This window comes from Osmerus eperlanus, chromosome 12, assembly GCF_963692335.1.
Source record: "Osmerus eperlanus chromosome 12, fOsmEpe2.1, whole genome shotgun sequence".
NCBI classification, from domain to species: domain Eukaryota; kingdom Metazoa; phylum Chordata; class Actinopteri; order Osmeriformes; family Osmeridae; genus Osmerus; species Osmerus eperlanus.
This window is the reverse complement of record NC_085029.1, coordinates 8,454,809-8,478,710: the sequence shown is the minus strand read 5'-3', so window position 1 is coordinate 8,478,710 and position 23,902 is coordinate 8,454,809. Positions and strand designations below refer to the sequence as shown.

The window sequence follows — 23,902 nt, the reverse complement described above, 5'->3', positions numbered from 1 at the left end:
GGATGTGTGTGGGGGGGGGGGGGACAGAGAGAGGAGAGCAGGGATTAGAGAATGCCAGGAGCAGCTAACAGTTACAGTCATAATAGAATGAGATCCCCACCGGTCAAGTGTGGACTGGTGCAGCAATTTAACAGAGCAAAAAAGGGGAATTTGATGCAACCCCACACACCAAGACAGCGACAGCCCCCCTCGTTTGGAACATGAAATCTGTTCCAGGGGAAGAGAACTCTAAAATAAGTTATACTTATAGAATAAGGATGGAAACAACCCGTCCCCCGTTGCCTCCAACTAGTAACATACTTACCTTTAACAGTCGTAGAATTGACTAAACAATAACGTTTTTAACCTAATTTTAAGTCAGAGTCTGTCATCTGTTTGGAAGAGCACACACGCACACACACACCAATTTACATCCCCGTTGTCTCTGGGCTGAAGGCTCTCTACATAACGAAGGGGTTTGGTGAGGTCATCATCGTGGGCCTGCTTTGACCCGGGGCCTTCTTCCTCCTCCGGGTGTTTATCAGGATATTGATTTCAGCAGCCGGGGCCCTTTTTATTCCTCCACAGGGGAGTCATGTAGCCGTGAAATAGGTCATAAGCCGTTGCTCCCCAACAGATGGATAGTGTGCCGTGGAGGGATGGTGTGAAGGGGGGTCAGGGCAGAGGGGAGGGGTGAGAGTCATAACAGTGCAAAAACGCATGAGGAATTAAGATAACTAGCTCCGGTTTAATGGCCCACACCGCACGCAACGATACGAACAAGGGAAGCCTAGTGTCGGGACGGCGTTGTTGTTGTGACGGACTGCTCCGGGGGTTTCCTGCTCATGATTCCTCCCTCCTTTCGTGGCGGTAGAAGCAGAGCACCTTGACGTTTGTCAGGGCGACGCCGTGTGTCGCGTTAGCGGCTCACCTGGACGTTTTTCTGGGGGATTCGTGACGCCGAGGCTCTGCGCGTTGCCCCGCTTAGATTCCCCCTGCGGTCTTACAGGACAGATGACATCCCAAATTGGAGCCAGATGGCTGCGGGAGAGACAGAACAAAGGAGGGAGCGGGAAGATGGAGGAGAGGGGAGTCTTGCACGACTCCATCCTGTGTGTTGAAAGAAGCTCAGTATTTGCTCAGTCTGTGAGACGCAGCCTGGTTTTTCTGTCTAGGCACTTCCACCTTTGACAGTGAGAGAGAGAGAAGGAGGGGTGGAGTGAGAGGAGGGGAGGGGTGGAGTGAGAGATGGGAGGGGCGGAGGAGGACCGAGAGAGGGGGTTGCGGAAGCACCTGTTCCCCAGCTGGAGTGATGAAAGAGAGAGGTCGCCTCTCCTCTCCCCCGATTCTGTCCTTCAAATCTTGCTCTCCTCTCCTCTCTCTATCCCTACTCCCCTCTCTTCTCCCCCCTAACCCCTTCTTCCTCAGCCCTCCTCTCTCCTCCTCCGTCTGGGAGGGAATAAAGGCACTATTGAGAGACGAGACGCTCGTTGTCATGGCCAGTTGAAATGGCCGGGAAGTGATTCCATGTACACGGCACACACCCGGCCACGTAGTGTGATATCTATGTATGTGCCCTTCATCAGGTTTGAGATGCAATCAAATACGATGTCTTCACACTCTCTCCCTCCCTCTCCCCCTCTGTCTCCCTCCCTCCCTCTCTCTCCCTGCAGTCTCTCATCTTCCTGGGCTGTGTGGCTGCCGCTGGCCTGGGTCTCAACCTGCTCTGCCTGGCCGTGTACCTGAGCTGCCTGTGCTGCTGCCACAAGGAGGAGGAGGAGGAGGAGAGCAAGAGGCCAGCCTCCTGCTGCGTCACCTGGTCCGCCGTGACGGCCGGCCTCATCAGCTGGTGAGCGGCTCGTTAGCGGGACGGATACCCCCCCCCGGGCTTCTCCTGCTCGCGCCTTAGCTCCCTCGTCTCTCTCTTTGTCTCTCTCTCTGTCTTTCTCTGTCTGTCTCTCTGTCTGTCTCTCTCTGTGTCTTTCTGTCTCTCTCTTTCCGTGTCTCTCTGTCTCTGTCTTCAAAGTCACGTATGTATATTTTTTTAATGTACTCTGTAAAAGGTAAGCACGTGGGTATTCTGACAAGTTTGAAGAGAAGACGAACACAAGTTTTCTTCAAGGATTCCCTCCCTCCTTCCCTCCTTCCCTCCTTCCCTCCCTACCTCCCCCAATCCACTTTGATGCACCTATTCTCGAATCAAGGACAGAACGCTCCAATCAGCACCGTTTCAGCAGCGCCACTCGAGGGCGACCCAATGGTGTGACGGCGGCGGCGGGTGCGGACGCGGCTTGTCTCCCGGGGGCCGTGCCACCCCCCCCCCCAACCCCAACCCGCCCCGCCCTCTCTCTCCCTCACCAGAGTTGAGGCTGATTGAATCTGTCGGAGGAGTGAGATATAAAGAGCCCTTCTTCTGTCTCGTGACAGTCATCTTTTTGGCCTCCTTCTCCTCGTGATTGAGTTACCCAGGCCTCTAGCCCCCCCCCCCCGGAGACCTTCTGTTGTAAAGACAAGGCTCATTGTGGGGTTAAGTGCATCGCCGTGACCACTGTTAAGAAAACAGGACCACACTCTTCAGTTCACTGAGGAAACAGCCCAAAATTTAAAGAAACCTGGACAAACTCTTTTACAAGCCTTAAAAATGAGCGTTTGGGCGCATGGAAGAAAGTTGTGAACGTCTCCACTGGAACGGCGAGACGGTCAGTTTAGATCCTTGGTCTATAAGGCTTAGACAGCCAGCGGGCTCCAGAGAGAGTTGAAGAAACGCCTCTGCATAAAAACGACCTGTTCAGATGCACAGCCGTTCTAGCAAAGTCTCTCGGAGGCATGAAGGTCAGAGGACAGTGTTTATAGTAGAAAGGGAAACATTTGACAACACGCAGCCAACAGGTTTGGATTGTTATTCAATCAGGCGTATACTACTGCACATCATAGACCCTTGGCTATCATAAGAACCCAATAGAAGTTACAGTGGGAACACAGATACATGAATGAATAATCAGAATATATGAAAAGATGAGGAGGAAAGAGCATATCTACTGATTGTGATTATCATAAGCAGTAGGAAATCCCCACTCCTTCCACATTTGCTTCTTATCTGCTCTGGATTTCCCTCCTTCCTAGACCCCCCTGTCCCATAGACTGGCACAGTCGTCGTCAAACATGCCAAAGCATGTCTCGAGCTGTGCTGAATCATCGAAAGATGCGTCTTGAAACAGAGAGCGACTCGTCCAATTCTTTTCGAGAGGTTCACACGAGTGGGCAACAATGAACTTGCCCGCCTGACTGTCCCCTCTGCCTTGACGGAGGCTTAGTGGCACCCTAAGAGGCCAGCCTCAGTTCAACCTGCCAGTCCGATGCATGTCTTTTGTCGCCAAGGAGGTCGAGGCGGACATGTTGTCATCTCGCGCCGACCCCTCCGCAACATTGTTTGGCGCTTGTGGGATGTATTGTCATCCTTCGCCGCATCCCGAGCGAGGCTAAATTAAATGAGATCTGCCATCGAGCCAGGTGTTGTGATGGAGGGATGTTGTGATGCTGTTCCCTGTCCGGGGGGACTGTCTGTGGAACTGGACCCACCCTCCACCCTGCTCCAAACTCTCTCCTAACGTTGTTGTGACAGACCCTGGAGTCTGGAGCCCGCATAGCTGTCTCTTCAAATGCCCGGGGGACATATGGGATGATAAAAGTGTGCAGATTTCAAATAGATGGGCCCTTTGAAATGGTGGGTAGTAATCCAATTATGCTGCCCAGTTCGGACTGGAGGAGATTTAAGGAGCTTATGAGGGTAGTCTTGATAGCCGTAGTGCGCTCTCTTTCTCTCTCGCTCTCTCTCTCTCTCTCTCTCTCTCTCTCTCTCTCTCTCTCTCTCTCTCTCTCTCTCTCTCTCTCTCTCTCTCTCTCTCTCTCTCTCTCTCTCTCTCTCTCTCTCTCTCTCTCTCTCTCTCTCTCTCGTATAACCTCATTCTCGTAACAGTGATTCACCTAGTCTACCTTGGCTCCAGAGCTGGTTGTCTTTTCCATGTAGTCGTCATCTTATGCCTGCAGATCCGAAGACGCGCACGCACGCACACACACTCACTGCTGTGAGGGGGCCAGATCTCTCTCACACACACACACACCACTCCCTCACTTTTTTCTTTCTTTGGCTCATTCGCCCCTCCCTCCCTCTACTTATCTCTCTCTCTCTCTCGTTATCTCTGTCTATCTCTCTCACGTCATCTGTCTCTCTGTATTTGTCGGTCTCACCGTGGCCCACACACACACACACACCCTCTCATTCCGTTTGACAGTGGGCTCATAGCTTTGAGGACATAATACCACAGTAGATGCTCTAACAGTGGGACCCCCATCAGCTTACCCCCCCAAACACACACACACACACTTCCCCACCTCCGCAAACACCAGTGACATCCCAGCAGTACCAGTCCAGCTGTGTTGTCACTGAGCAGGCCAGAGCTGAGTCTCTAGTGAGGACACGTTGACCTTTTTGATGGTGATCAGTCATTGTATTCGCTGATCTATTTTCTGCATCAGACGACATACCACTCCAACATACCATTTGGGGTAATATTGAAAGACACCTATTATGCTTGGAAGTCATTTTTAGACCTTTCGAAGCCTGACATGGAGTTCAGTGGAAGGCAGTGGTCAGTAGATTAGTATGCCGAATGTTTTAGACCCGGGGGGATTTATTTTGCGCAAATGTGCACATTGAAACCAAGTCGGCATCTCTCCGTTCCGCTCTGGACCTCCTGAAGCGTGGCTTCCATCTCTGGGCTCTCTTTCTGCATCACCACTACCTCATCAGTGTGCCATCGTTTGGCCCCGAGGGGTCTTCCCCTTTCTTTCTTAGACTCACCCTTCTCTCTTGTCTTCTCTCTCTCTCTCGCTCTCTGTTTCCCACCTCTTTCTTTATCCTCTCTTCCTCTCTTGCCCATTTGAGCTTTATTGACTTGACAGTCGGGGAGCGCGCTTCTGCACATGCTCGGTGCAACCCAAACCCTTCTTTAGTGCGTGTCTGCCTCTAATTGTGTTGGAGTTTCCCTCTCCCTCTCCCCCTCTCTCTCCCTTTCCCTTCCTCTCTCTCTGTCTCCCTCCCCCGTCCTCTCTCTCCCTCGTCCTCTCTCTCCCCTCTGCCTCAGCATCATTGTTAATTAGTATCATAGTTCAGAAAACCCATTTCAGAGCTCTTCAAAAGTACCCTGAGTGTCTCCCAGCTGCTGTTATCCGGTAAGCGGTTCTTCCTGGATGCCCTACGAGGACTCTGTCTGCATTCCAGCATCAGAGACGTTGTTTCAACACAGGGCGATGAAAGGAGTCACAAGGCTCGACGCCGGCTTTGATTGTTTTAGTCCGTTTTTTTTGTTATGTTCCGAAGGCAAAGGCACCCCCAAAGACATGCAATGCACAACCTCGTCACATCGAATGGAAACCATGTAAACTCTTGCCTCTCTTTCTCCCTCCCAACTATTTCAATTAATTACGGTGCTCCGTTCCATTCAAAGAACTCCTCTCACTTTCCTCTCTCTGTCCCTCCTCTCACTTTCCCTCCTTTCTCTCTCTGTCTCTCTCTCACTCTCTCTCTCTGTTTCTCTCTCTCTCTGTCTCACTCTCTCTCTCTCTCTCTCTCTCTCTCTCTCTCTCTCTCTCTCTCTCTCTCTCTCTCTCTCTCTCTCTCTCTCTGTCTCTCTCTGTCTCTTTCTCTCTCTCTCTCTCTCTGTCTCTCTCTGTCTCTCTGTCTCTGTCTCTCTGTCTCTCTGTCTCTCTGTCTCTCTCTCTCCACCAGAGACATATTGGACGTGCTGTGTTGGTGGTTTCCCTGCAGGGATCGAGCTAATGAGGCTCATTGTTCTAATTATGATGATGGTTCCTCCTGTTCCGGTACCCCATGTAGCCAAGCCTGCTCCCTTACACACACACACACACACACACACTGCCGCACCGGACAGCCACGTTTTGCGTCGCTTCAAATAACGACGTAGGTGGAGGAAACATCTGCTTACAGGGATTTGCAGATACTTCCTGCTGGAGGAAGACCTGGGGAGAGACGGGAGGAGGAGGAGAGGGAGGGGGAGGGGGAGGGGGAGGGGGAGGGGGAGGGGGAGAGGGAGAGGGAGAGGGAGAGGGAGAGGGAGAGAGAGAGAGCAGATGCTAACCTCCCCTCCTGAAAATCTCTCTCTCTTCCCCTCCACTCCTCATCTGGCTTCAGAATAAACACACCTGGGATGACGTCGAGGAGGTGGGGGCGGGGCGGGGGGGGGAGGGGGGCTTCACTCCTGTATACAATGTGTGTACGTCGCTTTGGATGGAAGCATCTGCTAAGTGATTGCAATGGAGTTGTAAACAGTCCCGAGGGGTGGTATGTTGAGGTGGGTGGAGGGTTGCAGCGATGTTGGTATGCGTGTCGTGTTGAACGAGGCGGTTTCCAGCGTGCTGCAGTGTGTGTGTGTGTGTGTGTGTGTGGGTGTGAGAGCGAGAGGAAGTCTGGCACGCTCCTTCACATCCTGTCACACACACATACCGAGAAACGGACACACAGCCGACGGGGGTGACCCTTGGCGCGTACATCTCAGCGCAGCGCAAGAGCTAAGACGCAGCGGGTGTGTTAGCCTGGTGTGTGTGTGTGCGTGTGTGAAGCGCCTGCATATTTGACAGCATGAGTGCAGGGTTTTATGTTCATATAAGGGATGTTCCGATTGGAACTGACCAGGGAACAGAACAGCTAACCAACCACACGGGCCTCCATGAATATTTAAAGTGTGCGTGTGTTCTCTCATGTTCTACATTCACCTGTGATGTCATCATCTGTGATGTCATCATGCGCTCTTCAGTGACCCTGCGTCTCCAGTGTGTTCGTAAGGGAAGGCAGGTTGGCCGAGCGCAGTGTGGAGGCCCCCCTCACTGTTGTCAGCTGGTGTTGTCAGCCCCATGTAAACCCCACGGGACACACACCACATGAAGGAGGAAGCGATGATGCCGTACGATGGCGCCTGTCGCAGAATGTGACAGGAAGTTGGACTTTATCCACGGGATCTTCAGCTTTAGGTGTGTCGTGGTCCGCTTATCCAGCGCTAACCTGCAGCATCACCCCCCCCCACCCCTCCTCTCTTCACAGCGCCGCGGTGGGAGTGGGTTTCTATGGCAACAGCGAGACCAACGACGGCGTGTACCAGTTGACCTACTCCATGTACAACGCCAACCACACCCTGGGGGGGGTGGACAGCCTGGTGGGTAGCAGCTCGGCTACACACACACACACACACACCATCACCTCTGCCCTGAGGCTACACACACACACCATCACCTCTGCCCTGAGGCTACACACACACACCATCACCTCTGCCCTGAGGCTACACACACACACCATCACCTCTGCCCTGAGGCTACACACACACACCATCACCTCTGCCCTGAGGCTACACACACACACACCATCACCTCTGCCCTGAGGCTACACACACACACACCATCACCTCTGCCCTGAGGCTACACACACACACCATCACCTCTGCCCTGAGGCTACACACACACACCATCACCTCTGCCCTGAGGCTACACACACACACCATCACCTCTGCCCTGAGGCTACACACACACACCATCACCTCTGCCCTGAGGCTACACACACACACACCATCACCTCTGCCCTGAGGCTACACACACACACACCATCACCTCTGCCCTGAGGCTACACACACACACCATCACCTCTGCCCTGAGGCTACACACACACACCATCACCTCTGCCCTGAGGCTACACACACACACCATCACCTCTGCCCTGAGGCTACACACACACACACCATCACCTCTGCCCTGAGGCTACACACACACACACCATCACCTCTGCCCTGAGGCTACACACACACACCATCACCTCTGCCCTGAGGCTACACACACACACACCATCACCTCTGCCCTGAGGCTACACACACACACCATCACCTCTGCCCTGAGGCTACACACACACACCATCACCTCTGCCCTGAGGCTACACACACACACACCATCACCTCTGCCCTGAGGCTACACACACACACCATCACCTCTGCCCTGAGGCTACACACAACACCACCATCACCTCTGCCCTGAGGCTACACACACACACCATCACCTCTGCCCTGAGGCTACACACACACAACACCATCACCTCTGCCCTGAGGCTACACACACACACCATCACCTCTGCCCTGAGGCTACACACACACACCATCACCTCTGCCCTGAGGCTACACACACACACCATCACCTCTGCCCTGAGGCTACACACACACACCATCACCTCTGCCCTGAGGCTACACACACACACCATCACCTCTGCCCTGAGGCTACACACACACACCATCACCTCTGCCCTGAGGCTACACACACACACCATCACCTCTGCCCTGAGGCTACACACACACACACCATCACCTCTGCCCTGAGGCTACACACACACACACCATCACCTCTGCCCTGAGGCTACACACACACACACCATCACCTCTGCCCTGAGGCTACACACACACACACCATCACCTCTGCCCTGAGGCTACACACACCATCACCTCTGCCCTGAGGCTACACACACACACCATCACCTCTGCCCTGAGGCTACACACACACACACCATCACCTCTGCCCTGAGGCTACACACACACACCATCACCTCTGCCCTGAGGCTACACACACACACACCATCACCTCTGCCCTGAGGCTACACACACACACACACACCATCACCTCTGCCCTGAGGCTACACACACACACACCATCACCTCTGCCCTGAGGCTACACACACACACCATCACCTCTGCCCTGGGGCTACACACACACACACCATCACCTCTGCCCTGGAGCACAAGCACACACACAGAGAACATGCAGTCACGGATGTGTATGGACACACAGATACAAACACACACACAGGTTCACTGCCGAGCATCTCCTCTGACTGGCTGGTTTGCCTTCATTCATCTGTGTCAGTCAGTGTCTCTGTTTTTCTTGGATTGAATGTGATGTCTGTGAAGGACGAGCACTGAGCTTGTGCCGTGTGCGCTTCTTATTGTGGGGGATCACACAAAGAATGTTCTGAGAGCCACATTTTTCCCTTCCTGTGACGGCGGGTACCTCAAACGGGGTCTGTGTTTCCAATCCTTCCCCTTTCTGTACGCAAGCAATTGTCGGTGTCAAAGGAGCAATACCGTTCTGGCGGACGTGAGGACTGTAGTTATTTACAGGGCAAAACACACAGAGGCACACGCGCACACGCACACCCTTCTCTGGACGAGAGGAGGGGAATTGCGGGGGATGCTGAGTCCAATTTGTCACGCTTGTCTTTGCTGTTTTCCCTGCTGTAAATTGATCCTCTATCCTCCGGCCCCCCTCCCTCCCTCATCCTCCAACGTAAACAAATAACTCTCCTTAGCTGCCCTCGCACACACACACACAGAGACATACTTCACTGACAACCTCTGGAGTCTATTTATATCGGTGACTCGTTTTCCGGTTTAAGTGCTTAGTAGCGCCAGTCAGCGCCATGAAGTCCCCCGAATCCAGCTTTACGCGCTTATTTCATCCTTCTGTCAAGGAGTCTCTCGCTCCTCTCTCTCTCTCTCTCTCTGCGATAACGCTCAGAAAGTCACACAGCCGTGGGAAAATTCCTTCCCCCCCCCCCCCCCGTGTCACCTCTCCGTGTTTAAAAAATGGGGCCATTCTATATTTGAAACCCAGCAGCCTTAAAAGGCCGCATGATCCAAAGGCTGCGGCGACGTCCTCGGGTGTAATGGGCTTTGGGAGAGGATATCAGGAATTGCATTGAGGTCTAGCTTGGCCTCCCAATCGGAGATTTAGGACAGTCCTCAGACACGGCAAGTCAGACGGAGCTCTGCCACCGTTGTCAGCTGTAACAGCGACGCCAACCCCCCCCACGCCCACCCCCCCTCTCAGAGACCGCAACTCTCTCAGGGACCCCAACTGGCCCCTTCCACGGAGACGGAGAATGGAAACTAAAAAGGCCTAGCCTGACAGGCAGCATCCGAGCCTGTCGAAGAAAAAAAAGACTCTTTCAGGCGCAGACTCTCTGACTGGTGAACTTTTTTCCGTCTTTTTCAAACTTGGCTCTGCAGCAGCTCTCTGTAGCCCGGACCCCAGAGTCACCATGAAGCCACGCCGAACCAGCGCCATTCTCTCTTGTGCCATGTGGCGGGGGGGAGGGGGGGGGGGATATTTGCACGTGAGTCTCCGATCTCGTATTAGCTGGGATTCCCGCGCAGTTCGACTAGTGGAGGGGCTCATTAGCGGGACGCTTGTCCGTGTCGCCTGCCTGTGTGTGTGTGTGTGTGTGCAGGGCACGCTGGGATAGACTGTTAAAGACTGTCCTCCTCGACCTGCACAAAGAGCTCACTGTGGCGCGCAGTCTGCCGTCTCCCCCCACATAATCAACCATGAACCCCCCGGAAACAAAGGCCTTTGATTGGGCAACACAAGGACCAATAAGAGGCCCCCTGATTGGCAGGTTCATGTTAACTTCCCCTCGTCGGCAAACAATGGATGCTCTTGGCCCCGCACAGATGCCTGCCCTCCACCTCCTCCTCCCCCTCCTCCCCCAGTCCCCTTATTTTTCTCCTCCTCTTCAACTGTGGGGTTTCAGCCAAGGAACAGCTCTGTGAGAGGAAAAGGTCGGAAGTCAAGCACTCACCCCCCTCGTCAATGGACGCTTTTCTCTGCTTCAGTCGAGACCTTGATCTGTTCTGGAGCGTGGGTGTGCGTCAAGACCCCACATACATACTCATATCCACACAGCCCCGACTGGGATTGGAAAGGTGTTATCAGATTTCCCAGTGAAAGCCTGATTTTGGATAGGATGAGACATTAGTTTCAGGGACTGAAGCCAGGAAAAACATTTAGATGTAATGGGACAGCGTGTGTCTGGAACGCTCAATGTGTTGTGTTGATGTGAAAAATATGCTCTCAGACCTTCTATAAATAAACAATCTGTATTGTTTGCGCAGGGCTGAGTCAAGATAGCACAGTTATAGGTGTTGGCAGGCAGCGCGTTAGATTAGTCTGGGTCACTCAAAGAGCATTTGGACCGAGCTCAAACGCTAGCTGGAAGCTCGCCAGAGCCATAATCATAAACATATCCCTCTCAGTCGGTCTATAATATGCTTTGTCTGGGAAACAGGAGAGGGATGAAACATGACATGTTTGACACTGCGTGCCCACAAACGGCTTATTTTGGAACGTTCCCTGGAGGAAACCTGAATGAGGAGTTCAAAGTGTTTTTTGCGTAAGCTCCAGTGGAAGCGGGCGGCTCGTTTCACGGACGTTTAGCTGAGGGTGGATCCCCTTCCAGGACTGGGGAGGGGAGGGGAGGGGAGGGGAGGGGAGAGGGGAGGGGAGGGGAGGGGAGGGGAGGGGAGGGGAGGGGAGGGGAGGAGGGGAGGGGGGGGAGGAGAGGAGAGGGGAGGGGAGAGGAGGGGAGAGGAGGGGAGAGAGAGAGAGGGGGGGAGAGGGAGGGGAGAGAGGAGGGGGAGAGAGGGGGGAGAGAGGAGGGGGGGAGAGGAGGGAGGAGAGGAAGGGAGGTGAGGGGAGGAGGGGGGTCTCCTGTCTTCCTTGCCCACACTGCAGCCCTAAGGGTTGCTTAAAAAGGGGAACTTGAAAAGTTCAAGCGAAACGTTGACAGCGAATGCGATCTTGACGGAAACGGGATACTGATGGACAGTTTGTGAGTGGAAAGGGGAAACTGGTAATGCCAGTGAAAAGCACGCCGAGGTCAGCCTAGGCTTCTGCTCGTGCGTCTCTTCAGCCCTCAGTCAGCCGCTCTGGTGATTGGTCTCCCGTTCTCATTCTGTTTGACACGTTTGTGCTTCACGACAAGCACCGAGTTTTACCAAAAGAGACCGATTTGAAAGTCACTTTAATGTCCTCTCTTTCTCCAAACCCGTTAACCTCTCAACCCTTCCCCTGGGGCATAAAGCTATTTTTGGAATCTTAAAACGGTCATCAAGTTTTTTAAAACCTTTTTTTTTTTACTGCCTCTATTTAACGAGGGGAGAAGGGATCTATCTTTGGGCGTGAGGGTGGCGGCAGCACTTCCAGACCATGTTCCATTTCACGCCTGAGTTCAGACATTCCATTTTAATTGAAGAAGCACGCCCCCCCCCTCCTCTCCAGAACAGACACCATCCATACCTGCGTCTCTCAGATGAAAAACACACACAGCTTCTACCAAGTGTCCAGGCTTAGCATCTGTCATCTTCTCGGTTATTTTTGTCGCCGTCCCTTAAGCCCTGAGAGAGAACCAGGGTAAATATACCCCCCGCCAAAACAAAAGTCGCCCACAATCGAAAAGTCCCCATGCCGCATTGCCTGTGTAAAAATCCAATTTCCTCCTCGTAACCAGTGTTGTGTGATGTGCGAAACGGGTAAACAACCAGATTGGATCTTCATTGTCTGTCAGATTGACGGAAGGAGGTTGGAAATAAAGTGATCCGACGACCGGATCCAGTGTCAGATCCAGTGGGCAGATCCAGATGAGATTCCACAGCTAAGCTGGCAACTGAACTCTCATCTCCCCACGGGAGCGAATAGATATAAAGCCCCGTGAAATGACTGACTGGATCAGATAACAGACCAACACCACAGGCACGGGACTCGACTGGATTTCTCTCTCTCTCTCTCTCTCTCTCTCTCTCTCTCTCTCTCTCTCTCTCTCTCTCTCTCTCTCTCTCTCTCTCTCTCTCTCTCTCTCTCTCTCTCTCTCGCTCACACTCTCTTACTTTCAGTCATCTCTCTCTCTCTCTCAATCTTTTTTTCTCTTTCTGGCACCTTGTGGTAATGTTGCTATCAGTCTAGCTTAGAACGTCCTATCCAACCATCTTTTCTGTAAAAAGCTTTTGTCACCTTGCCATCGAACCCTCAAACTGGCTTTGTTCACTTGACAAAATCTCTCTCTCTCTCTCTCTCTCTCTCTCTCTCTCTCTCTCTCTCTCTCTCTATCCCTCTCTCTCTGCCTCCAGGCCTGTTCTCCTTTCTTTTCCTACTCTCTCTCACGCTACCCCTGCCGTCTCTGTTTCTCTCTCCCTCCCTCTCTCCCTGTCCTCATCTCTCTCTTCCTTTCCATCCCACTTGTCCCATGGTCCCCCCCCCCTCCTCTCTCTGTGTTCAGTTCTGCCACGGGCAGTCTAGTCAGGAGTCTACAGCGAATACCAAGCTAGCTCATTCCACGCAGCCATCGTCTGCGTGGAATGAGGATAGAGGCTCATGAGGATAGAGGCTGGCCTCTATCCTACAAACGCAGGGAAACAACATGACCGCTCTCCTCTGTGAATGCCAAGTACCCAGGGCTGAATAGAAGCATTTCGTACCCTTTTTAATGATCAAATGGCAGGATGTGCTGTCTCCAAAGACCATTTCCCTTGTCAACAGCCTTTCCCTGGAAGCTAGCCTGTTTGTCGTTACGCTAAGGTAGCTGCCTAGGCTGCTGTGCCCTTCTTTGCTGGTGTTTGGTCGGACTTTGGCATTTCTCTGTTATTGACCTTAGCTGGTGTGTGTCACGGAACAATCTGAGTGGGAGCTTTGGTCCGCATGTGCCTTTGAGGATTTCCCATGAAGCTACTTGAGGCTTGTGATTCATCTCTGCGTGTTTGTTTATACAGCAGAAACAGGCAGACACAGACACAACTATTTCCATATCAGGAATGTTTCACGGACCTCACTGGACCCTGTGTGTCTCTGTTTGTCTCTGTGTGTGTGCGCCTGCATGCGTGTGTATGTGTGTGCGGTGTGTGTATATGTGCGTGTGGTGTGTGCATATGTGTGTATGGTGTGTGTATATATATATGTGCATTTACATTTAGTCATTTAGCAGACGCTCTTATCCAGAGCGACTTACAGTAAGTACAGGGACATTCCCCCCGAGGCAAGTAGGGTGAAGTGCCTTGCCCAAGGACACAACGTCATTTGGCACAGCCAAGAATCAAACTGGCAACCTTCTGATTACTAGCCTGATTCCTTAACCGCTCAGCCACCTGACTCCGGTATATATGTGTGTATGGTGTGTGTGTGTGTGTGTGTGCGTGCAGGTGACAGGCACCATGGGCGGCATGCAGAGCGGCCTCCAGCAGCACCTGGCTCGGCTGGACGAGATCTTCGCCACGCGCGGCGACTACGTCCAGACCCTGCGCTTCATGCAGCAGATGGCCGACAACGTCATCAAGCAGCTCCTGGGCCTGCCTGACTGGGAGCAGGCCAAGGTGGACCTGGCCTCCCTCGCCAGACAGACCTCCCTGGTCGAGTACTACAGGTCCGTGGTAGAACCTCCGACCGCAGAACAAGAAGTCGCAGGTTCAAATCCCCCCTGTATGGCCCCCACCCCCGTCAAGAGTTCCGAAGCTCTGGGTTTGGGACAAGCACGGAGAAGGCTGTTCTTAGCTTTGAGATATTGATCTGGGAGATTTGGTATCGTTCGTGCGGGCGATTTAGAACTGAAATCGGACTCTGCTGGCTGCGCCTCCCATGACTCAGTACTCCTGGTGGCTCCACAGCCAGTGAACGGGCACCTCTGAATTGCCATGGAGCCTTGGTCGAGAATGCAGTCGTTCTCCTCGCTCACACCCTCAAACCTCTGGGAGAGAGGGGTTTGTGTGTGTGTGTAAAGGAGTACTCAGCACATGGAGGCAGGGTTCGGAGAGATGCCATAGTTCTAATCCCCCTCCCCTCCCCACACCCCACCCCACCACATCCGCCCCCAAACCCACTAGTCCCTCAGATAAGGTTTTGTTGCACTCTAATTTGCCCCGTAGAGGAATCCCATCAACAGGGCTGTCTTGCCCCCCCCCCCCCCTACTACTGTGGTACTGTACGACTCTACCCTGTGATGTGGAGGGGGTGGGGGGATAACAGTCTATCTCTCAGAGCATAAAATATTCAACCATATGGATTTAGCCTCATTCATTATTAACAGTCTGGACTCCGGCTCTTAGCATGGCTCTGTCCCGGGCCACAGACTGACCACCATAAGGTTAGCAGATGGCTACAGAGGTGTGCGTGGGACACCAACACACACACACATGCCCACGTGCACACACTCGCAGGCATGCACATACCAACGGTGGGACGACCTCAACTAATACAAGTTGACAACTCATACATATGGTCCGAAACGGCCTCCGCACATTCTGCACCGTCCCATCCTGCAGGGCGTGTCGCACTTGAGGGGTTGGCTGGGCTGGGGGGCATGGGGGGCCATCGGGCAGAGTTTCCTTGGTACGAGACTCCCGCTAGCGGAGGTGGGCACGTGGGCATGGCCGGGGCGTGACCGCTTGTCCTTCTCCCTCCGTCCTCCAGGTGGCTCACCTACCTGCTGCTGCTCATCCTGGACCTGGTCATCTGCCTGGCAGCGTGTCTGGGCCTGGCCAAGCAGTCTCGATGGCTCCTCACCACGTAAGTACCCGGAGCGTTCCCTCCCCCTTCCCGTCCACTTGGTCCCTCCCTGTCTCACCCTCATCCCAGTCCCGCTCCATCCTTCCCTGGATGATGCTCCAGCTGTTTACGTGCCTGGGGTAGGAAGATCGACTCGCTCCACTACAGTGGGCAAACTGTATACAGAATGCTAAGTGGTAACTTTCTGTCAGGCAAAGAAAAAAAAGAAGAAAAAAAAGTCTGCCTTTTATTTATTGATTTTCTACATTTACATTTTACATTTAGTCATTTAGCAGACGCTCTTATCCAGAGCGACTTACAGTAAGTACAGGGACATTCCCCCGAGGCAAGTAGGGTGAAGTGCCTTGCCCAAGGACACAACGTCAGTTGGCATGACCGGGAATCGAACTGGCAACCTTGGGATTACTAGCCCGATTCCCTCACCGCTCAGCCACCTGACTCCCCCATTTTCTACTTCAGCCATCAAAACACTGACTGGCTCACTGCCTGACTGTAAATCAGACTCCAGCTTTCCTTATTTATTTGTCCTTGCGTTTCCCCTCGTACGACAGCCCTCCGGTTGGCGTCGAAGGTTTGAGAGCGAGGAAAGCGGCACACTTTCTGCTCTAGATATCAGGAGGAAATGGGTGTGGTGGGCGGTGGCTGGTTGGACCTGCTTCAGGGGGAATTCAAGGAGGCAAACGTCGTCTAGCGTGTTCCCGGTTGTGGGTCCGTCTCATGGCTCGATGGACGAGCACAGCACCAAAGAAATCCAGAGATGTTGTCCCAGGCTGGTTTGGTGCGGCCGGTTGAATGGCAGTGACGTTATATGGGATTAGCAGGGATTGGTGCGACATCGGCTGTGTCACACCAGGGGCCGGCGGGATCTGGAGCGGTGCCATCGTTGGGGATTAACACCTCTCCGATCGACAATCTCTCTGAGAAACTTGTGACTCGACCTCGTCCTGGCTGCTCGTGTAAGGCACATGGGTTCCGCCACCTTCCACTCGGCGTGTTCTCGCCATCCCAGCGCGGAACCGCTTCAATTATTCAGGTTCCTCCATCGTTGTGGTGCCATGGGACTTGTGAAGGGGTTTCGGTGAAGAAAACGGAGAAAGGTTCCATGGAAGGGACGCGGCTACTATCAGAAATAGACACACTGCCTTTTCTTTAACACACACACACACACACACACTGCTCGCCTCTCGCACACAAACTCAGTCACTCCCTCCTACACGCCCACGTGCCTTCCGGCTCAGCTTCCTGTGGTCCCACCCCCAGGGTTCCCTGGGAGCTTCAGCCTGGCGCCCCCCTGCCGGGCTGGAGGTTCCCCGGTGCGCGTAATCCACCCGGGGGCTGTGTTCACCCAGCCGAGCCCCGCGCTGTCTCTCTACATCAGTCACCGAGGACCCCTTACAGCCAAGCAGCACACACATGCTTGCACTCACCACGTACACACACACTCTTTTTCACAGAGGACATTTACACATTTGGTCTAAATCAGTCGGTTTGAGTATGAACAGTAATGTCTTGAGTTGTGAGGACCTCCTAGTTGTGTGTGTTTGTTTGTGTGTGTGTGTGTGTGAGTGTTCTCACTGGGCAGAGGGTCGCATAGCTCCACTGAAGCACAAGGCCCCTCTGGGTCCATCCTCACTCCGAGGGTTACAGAGGGTGGTCTGAACGGTCCCAGATGTGGGATGGCCGCCTCGAGGTCGACTGTTTGTTGGGCTAGCGTGTCAGTGGCTCTTCATCCACGACCATGTGTGCCTGTGTGTGGCGTGTCGTGTTCCCGTGTGTCACAAACAGGCCCGACCGCGGCCTGGAAACAACAAGCATCGCTGACTCGCTCGCTTTCCCCTCCCGTGACCTGGCTGGGTGTGTCGATTAGCGGGGGCCACGAGGGCGCTACGGCTGCCCACCGGGCGGCCCAGCGCCAGCCACTCAGACCCAGACCACCACGGGCCGACTGAGCCCATCATTACACACCCAGGCAGGGCGGCCCACTTAGCCTTCCACACCACCCTCCCCCCTGCACATCCACACACACGCACGCACCACACAGGCAGACGCACGCACACACACAAACACAAGCAAACGTTTACAAAAGCATACAGTACATGTAGGCATACGCGTAAACATTTACCATTGACACACACACAGTTAAACACAAAAACACTCTCTCTCACACACACACACAGCCACACATGGGCACTCCAGATAGAAACTTCTCGTCACACTTATTTAGTGATTAGTTGTTTGGTTTAACGCTGATCTTGAACATAAAGTACAGCCGTTGTCGGATGAGTCATACTGCAGAGCGGCATCTGAGGCACTCAGTCATGCTAATCGTACTGGTGACACTCTCCTCTTTGTCTCCCCCCCCCCGACTGGAAGTCCATCATGCTGCCGGCGCTCACCGACCGTCGTGACGAGACAAAAGAGGCAGAGAGAGATGGAGAGAGAGAGAAGCAGAGAGAGATGGAGAGAGAGAGAAGCAGAGACAGATGGAGAGAGAGAGAGGCAGAGAGAGATGGAGAGAGAGAAAGAGAGGGAGAGAGCCAGTTAGGGGGGTGTACGGGGAGAGGGGGAGACAGAGGGGAGAGAAGAGAGTGAGCAAAAGAAAGAAAGAGACAGACATTGGGTGTGGGAGAGAGGGACACAGACAGGGGATGTACAGAGGGATAGAAGGGGGCGAGAGAAAGAGAAAGAACAAAACGGAAAGAGAGTGAGTGAGGGAGGGGAGGGAGCGGTACAGCGATGGGAACAGGAGCTCATTATCTTGTCAGCCTGTTGTGAATTAGTGAGGCAGCCAGCTTGATAGCTGCTTGGGGGGAGGTGTGTGTGTGGGGGGGGGGGCAGCACCCCCAAACCAGGAGACAGACTTCTGTTCCAAACCTCTGATTCTACACGGTGAGACTGAACGTGAGCGTAGCCTGGTTAAATGAACGCGCGCAGTCATTTGCTTGACAAGGGATTTTTGGTGATCTTCAATCTGGAGGTGATGGTTGCTCGCTCGGTAGGCATTATTGATCCCTTTGTTGGCATGGGCCTTGGACGCGCACACACACACACACGCATGCTTGTAATCACATCCTGGATCTCATTCCCTGATGGCTTTTTGGTGGGTGGAGAGGAGGAGCAGAGACCCAGGTGCACGAGAGCGTGCACGTCATGCAGCTAACAGCCTCTTATCCCTCCAGTGGATGACAGGAGCGGGATGATGATGACATCTGTAGTTATGTTCAGACACGGCTCGCTACCGAGCGTGCTCAGTCTGCCCTGCGGCGCGCCCCCACCCAACCCCGTAAGGAATTGGGAACAAAAGAATCGTGACCTATGACCTTTGGTTTGGTTGTCGGTTATATGATATCCTGATATTAACACTATTAACACTAGACCCTGTGATGTCCTGGTTTTAACACTAGACCATGTGATATCCTGGTATTAACACTAGACCCTGTGATATCCTGGTATTAACACCAGACCCTGGGATGTCCTGGTATTAAAACTAGACCCTGTGATATCCTGGTATTAACACTAGACCCTGTGATATCCTGGTATTAACACTAGACCCTGTGATATCCTGGTATTAACACTAGACCCTGTGATGTCCTGGTTTTAACACTAGACCATGTGATATCCTGGTATTAACACTAGACCCTGTGATATCCTGGTATTAACACCAGACCCTGGGATGTCCTGGTATTAAAACTAGACCCTGTGATATCCTGGTATTAACACTAGACCCTGTGATATCCTGGTATTAACACTAGACCCTGTGATGTCCTGGTTTTAACACTAGACCCTGTGATGTCCTGGTTTTAACACTAGACCATGTGATATCCTGGTATTAACACTAGACCCTGTGATGTCCTGGTATTAAAACTAGACCCTGTGATATCCTGGTATTAACACTAGACCCTGTGATATCCTGGTATTAACACTAGACCCTGTGATATCCTGGTTATAACACTAGACCCTGTGCTGGTATTTATTTCAAGCCTAGACAGCAAAGCTCCGAAATTGAAAGTTTGTGTTTGTCAATGTCTAACTTGGACTGTTAGATTGATGGTGTTATTACAGCCAGTGCTCTGTCTGTAGCTTGATGATCATGCAATGTGCTGACTGCATTTGTTTCTGTGTGTGTGTGTGTGTGTGTGTGTGTGTGCGCGTGTCCCCTCAGGATGATGGTGTTTGGGGTGCTGACGCTGGTCCTCAGCTGGGCGTCTCTGGGAGCAGACCTGGCCAGCGCCGTGGTGAGTTCCAGCACACCCGTGACCGTCAGGGTGACCACGACCGCAGTGTGGTGATGCGGGGGGGGGTGGGTAACAGTGTTGATGCGAACGAACGGGAGAGAGAGGAAAACGATATAAAGAAATAGGAAACAGATAGGGAGTGAGGGGGAGAGAGATGGGGGGGGGTTAACACATTTTGCGTGCGCGCACTGAGCAAACCAAAAACGGCCGCGAGGGAGTGGTTTTATTGTGAGAGCAATCTCTCCTAAAAGCTCTTCTCCACGGAAGCCCCCCGTGTACGTAAACACAACACATAACAAGAAAAGCACAGGCCTTCTGCTTGAGCGGGAGGTCAAACCGCAACCGTCTCACAGCTCGGTTAAGGACGGCTCCAAAACAGCAGGAGAGGGATCGACTGCTAAGTGGAGCAGAAGGTGAAGGAGAGAGGAGAACAGCACCTGGCACCTTAGCTGGAGGAGGTGTGAAATCAAAAGGATTTTGGTGCCTCCGTCCTCCTGCCACCCCCCCCCCCCCTCCCCAGGAAATCGGGGCCGCTGTCTTCCCCTCTCGGGCGAGGCTTTGATCACACCCCGACTCGCAAAACATAACCCCCGAAACCCTTCCGGCAGTTTGAACGTGCAGCAAGGTTCCCTGTCAAGAAATCGCAACCCAGGCCTCTCCTTCCACGGCCAGGTTAATCACCGCCTCAGGTGTGTTTTGGTCCAGAACACACCGCGGAACACCTTAGACCAGGGGAACCCAAACAACACGGGCAAACGCGGTCTTCCGGCAGGTTTTTCCCCGTGGCGACGTCTGGCCGCGAACGAGCGCGACGGCGTTCCTCACGCCGTGAGGTGACCTCCCCCCCCCCCCGTGGTCCTCCGACAGAGACGGCGCTGATCAGAGGTCCTGTTCGGTTCCTCGCATCCGCTGGCGTCGAAACGAGCTCCGCTCCGTTTCTTTATCCCCGGAGCAGATCAACCCACTAGTCTTTGACTACTCTGTGTGTGTGTGTGTGTTGGGGAGGGTTGTGTATGAGTCACATATTCGCCTAAGGCTCCTATGTTCCATCCTCTCTCTTCTTCTCTATATATATATATATATATATTGTTTTCCCCCTCCAGATGTGACCTGAGGCTGTGGTCTAGGCCCATAGATAGTGTATGATAGCAGCCAGGGGCTGATTGCCCTGCTAAGACAACAGGATGTTGTGTGGAAAGTCAATGTCAACACTGTGTCTTGGGGTTTAAGGTGTTTCGTTTTTTTTTTCTTTTGAAATTGCACGTCTGCATCGCAAGTCTGTATTTTAAGCCCGCGTCTTAAACGCTGCTGTGTTTAGGACCTGGAGCTTGAGGGTTTTGAGGTCAACTGAGGTCACTGGTGTTGGGGGGGGGGGAGTGACAGAGGTGCTGTTGTGGTCTGGGCTTCCGCACTCACACCCTCATCGTGCAATTTGGGTCTCAGGGTTGGTGCCAAGCTTCCAGAGTGGTAGACAGACTGTTATTGGCTGGTCCTTTAGCTCTCCTCCCGGAGCCAATCACACTCACTGCTTCAAAAGGACACATAATTGCAAATGCATGCACATAAAACAGCTGTCCACGAAACCAATTATATATGGTGCAGTACACTGGTTGATAGTGTCAACACTGAGTTTACTGTGTGTGTGGGTGCATGTGCGACAAACAGCCACTATAAATAACTGTTGGAGCCGTTCATCATTCTTTCAACCCTCTCTCACTCTCTCTCTTGCTCTCTTATCTCTCTCTCTCTCTCTCTCTCTCTCTCTCTCTCTCTCTCTCTCTCTCTCTCTCTCTCTCTCTCTCTCTCTCTCTCTCTCTCTCTCTCTCCTCCACACGTTGCCCAGAGATTGCGTGAGGTATTCCAGCTCCTACAGGGAGGGGATGCAGTAGCGGGGTTGATCTCATTAGGATGTAACCGTATCAGGCAGCAGAGTCAGTGGCCCCGGTAGACCAGCAGGGCGGTGGTAGCGAGGCTGCTGGGCTCCTCCTCCTGCATCCACCTGAGTAGAAGAAGAAGTCTGCATCCTGTTGGCTTCCTACATAATACGTGAACGCATACTAAATTCCTGCACGGGAAAAATTACAGACAGAGCAATATGCAAAGATGCGCTCACACACACATACATAAATACACACACATGGTTAGACAGATACATAAATGTATTCCCAAACACTGAGCTTTGGGAGAGCAGACAGTGTTTCATCCCCTCATTAACCGGGCCCCTAGAGGCCCCTGGGGGCTTTGTGCATATTCTACTGGGCCCCAGAGACATCAGGCATTCACCGAATATTAGGAGAGGCAGCCAAACCTCTCTGTTGGTAGTATTGTCACATCTACTCATTGGAAAACATTTGCCAGTCTTTGAGATGTTGCATGTCTGTGTGTGTTCTTCTACTAAACTCCTTCCTCCTCTGCTCCTGGTTCAGGGTACCAGTGACTTCTGCGTGGCCCCAGACAAATACCTCATGAACCAGACAAGGGGCCTCATCGGCCCTGGTAACTTCCTCCAGTCACGCTCATGTTATTGAATGAGACGAGTTATCACGCGTGTTACCCATCGCACTGCCCTTGGGTGGGGAGTAAACGAATTCTCCCTCTTCTCCCGTCTCTGCAGATATCGTTCACTACTACCTGTACTGCAGCCAGACTCTGCCCAACCCCTTCCAGCAGGTACGCACCACACGACTCTGCCTGACCCCTTCCAGCAGGTACGCACCGCACGACTCTGCTCCAGCCCCGCGGCACGGACGAGCCGCAGCGTTCGACCTGTCTGCCCTCTTCGACCACCTTCTGTCTCCCTGCTCTCTCGATCTTTTGCTCCCTTTCACCCTCTCTCTCTTGCGCTCTCTTGCTCTCTCTCGCTCTCTGTGTCTTTCTCTCTCTCGCTCCCTCTCTCCTTCTCTCTTTCTCTTTTTCGTTCGTTATCCCTCTCCCTGTCTCTGGGCTCTCTCTGTCTCTTCTCTCCCTCCCTCTCCTAGTGTCTCTCCAGGGCTCTCTAGCGAGGTTGTTCCTTCCCAGGAGCACCAGGGCGTTTTATTTAGGTCAGGTCACGAAACCGACGAGGGCCCAGTCCTTCCGAGAGCAGCCCTGCGAAGCTCTCTTCACTCCGAGCCGCCACTTGTAGACGTGCCTCCGAGAGTCAATACAGAGCGCCGTGACGAGAGGCCAGGCCGGCGCTCCTCGCCAAACAGGCCACGCAAGCGCGCCTGCAGGCGACCGCAGCGGACCAGACACGTACCCAGGCCTCCCCCCCCAACTCCCAAAGCTCTCCTCGGTCTACACCTCATCCTTTTGTTCTCCCCCCCCCTCTCCCTCCCCCTCCCCCGTCCTCATGGTCACAGGGGCTGAACATGCACACGCACGCAGGACGAAAAAGAAGGGAAAAAAGGCGACGGCTCAGCGAGTCGTTCGCCTCAGTCGCGACAAACGTTTAAAAAGAAGGAAGGGAAGCGTTTTGATCAAAGGACAGTGATTACATCAGCTAGTCTGAGGTAATTGCCTGTGTCCTGCTCCAATTACAAAGCCAGCTCTGCTGACTGCCCCGTTGTCCGATTCTCACGGTTGACGAGATTCGCGGGTCGACTCTCATTTCCATTTTCCCAAATCCACAGATAAAGCAGAACGGGACATCAATTAGCATATTCATGACAAAAAACAATACATGTTCTAGCCTGGAACCACTCGGCTCCCTTCTGTGGTACTGTGGCCGGTAAATACAGGGCTGCTTCGCCCCCTGCTGGTGAAGGGACATCGATGATGGAAGGAGAGCCCGCCTCGTGTTGTACGCTTGACAGCAGCAGTGCTGACGCTGTGTGTTTCCGCAGTCCCTGACCGTCTTCCAGAGGTCGCTGACCACCATGCAGATCCAGATCCAGGGCCTGCTGCAGTTCGCGGTCCCTCTCTTCCCCACCGCAGAGGTGAGCCCCTACCCCCACCACCCCATCCACTCCCCCCCCCCCCCTTCACCCCCTTCGCACACAGAACGACTGAGAGCCTCGTACACTTTCATCCAGAGCGAAAGGACAAAGGGCGCATGTCGAGAAAAACCAATACTTGCGGTGCCCAGTTCTATCCAGTGGTGAGGCGGACGGCGCCAAGGAACGGTTTGTCTTTTACGAGGGCACAACATCGTACCTCAACATCCGCAGACGCGTCAGCGGTCTGACGTCGTCGTATCTCAAATACAACACACACACACACGCACAGGCTCATTTCACCACGACAAGTCCCACTCCCCACCAGAGCCTGCTCTTCCT

General features: G+C 53.3%; 1 protein-coding gene across 1 annotated transcript in view; it reads left to right on the top strand.

The window, feature by feature from the left end:
* ttyh2 (tweety family member 2) overlaps window positions 1-23,902 on the top strand; it is a 39,768-nt gene that overhangs the window by 11,091 nt on the left and 4,775 nt on the right. The window contains 8 exon segments of the mRNA XM_062475197.1: window positions 1,653-1,828; window positions 7,097-7,208; window positions 14,052-14,272; window positions 15,316-15,411; window positions 19,574-19,646; window positions 22,073-22,142; window positions 22,261-22,316; window positions 23,471-23,563. Of these exon segments, the coding sequence (XP_062331181.1) occupies window positions 1,653-1,828; window positions 7,097-7,208; window positions 14,052-14,272; window positions 15,316-15,411; window positions 19,574-19,646; window positions 22,073-22,142; window positions 22,261-22,316; window positions 23,471-23,563 (897 nt within the window).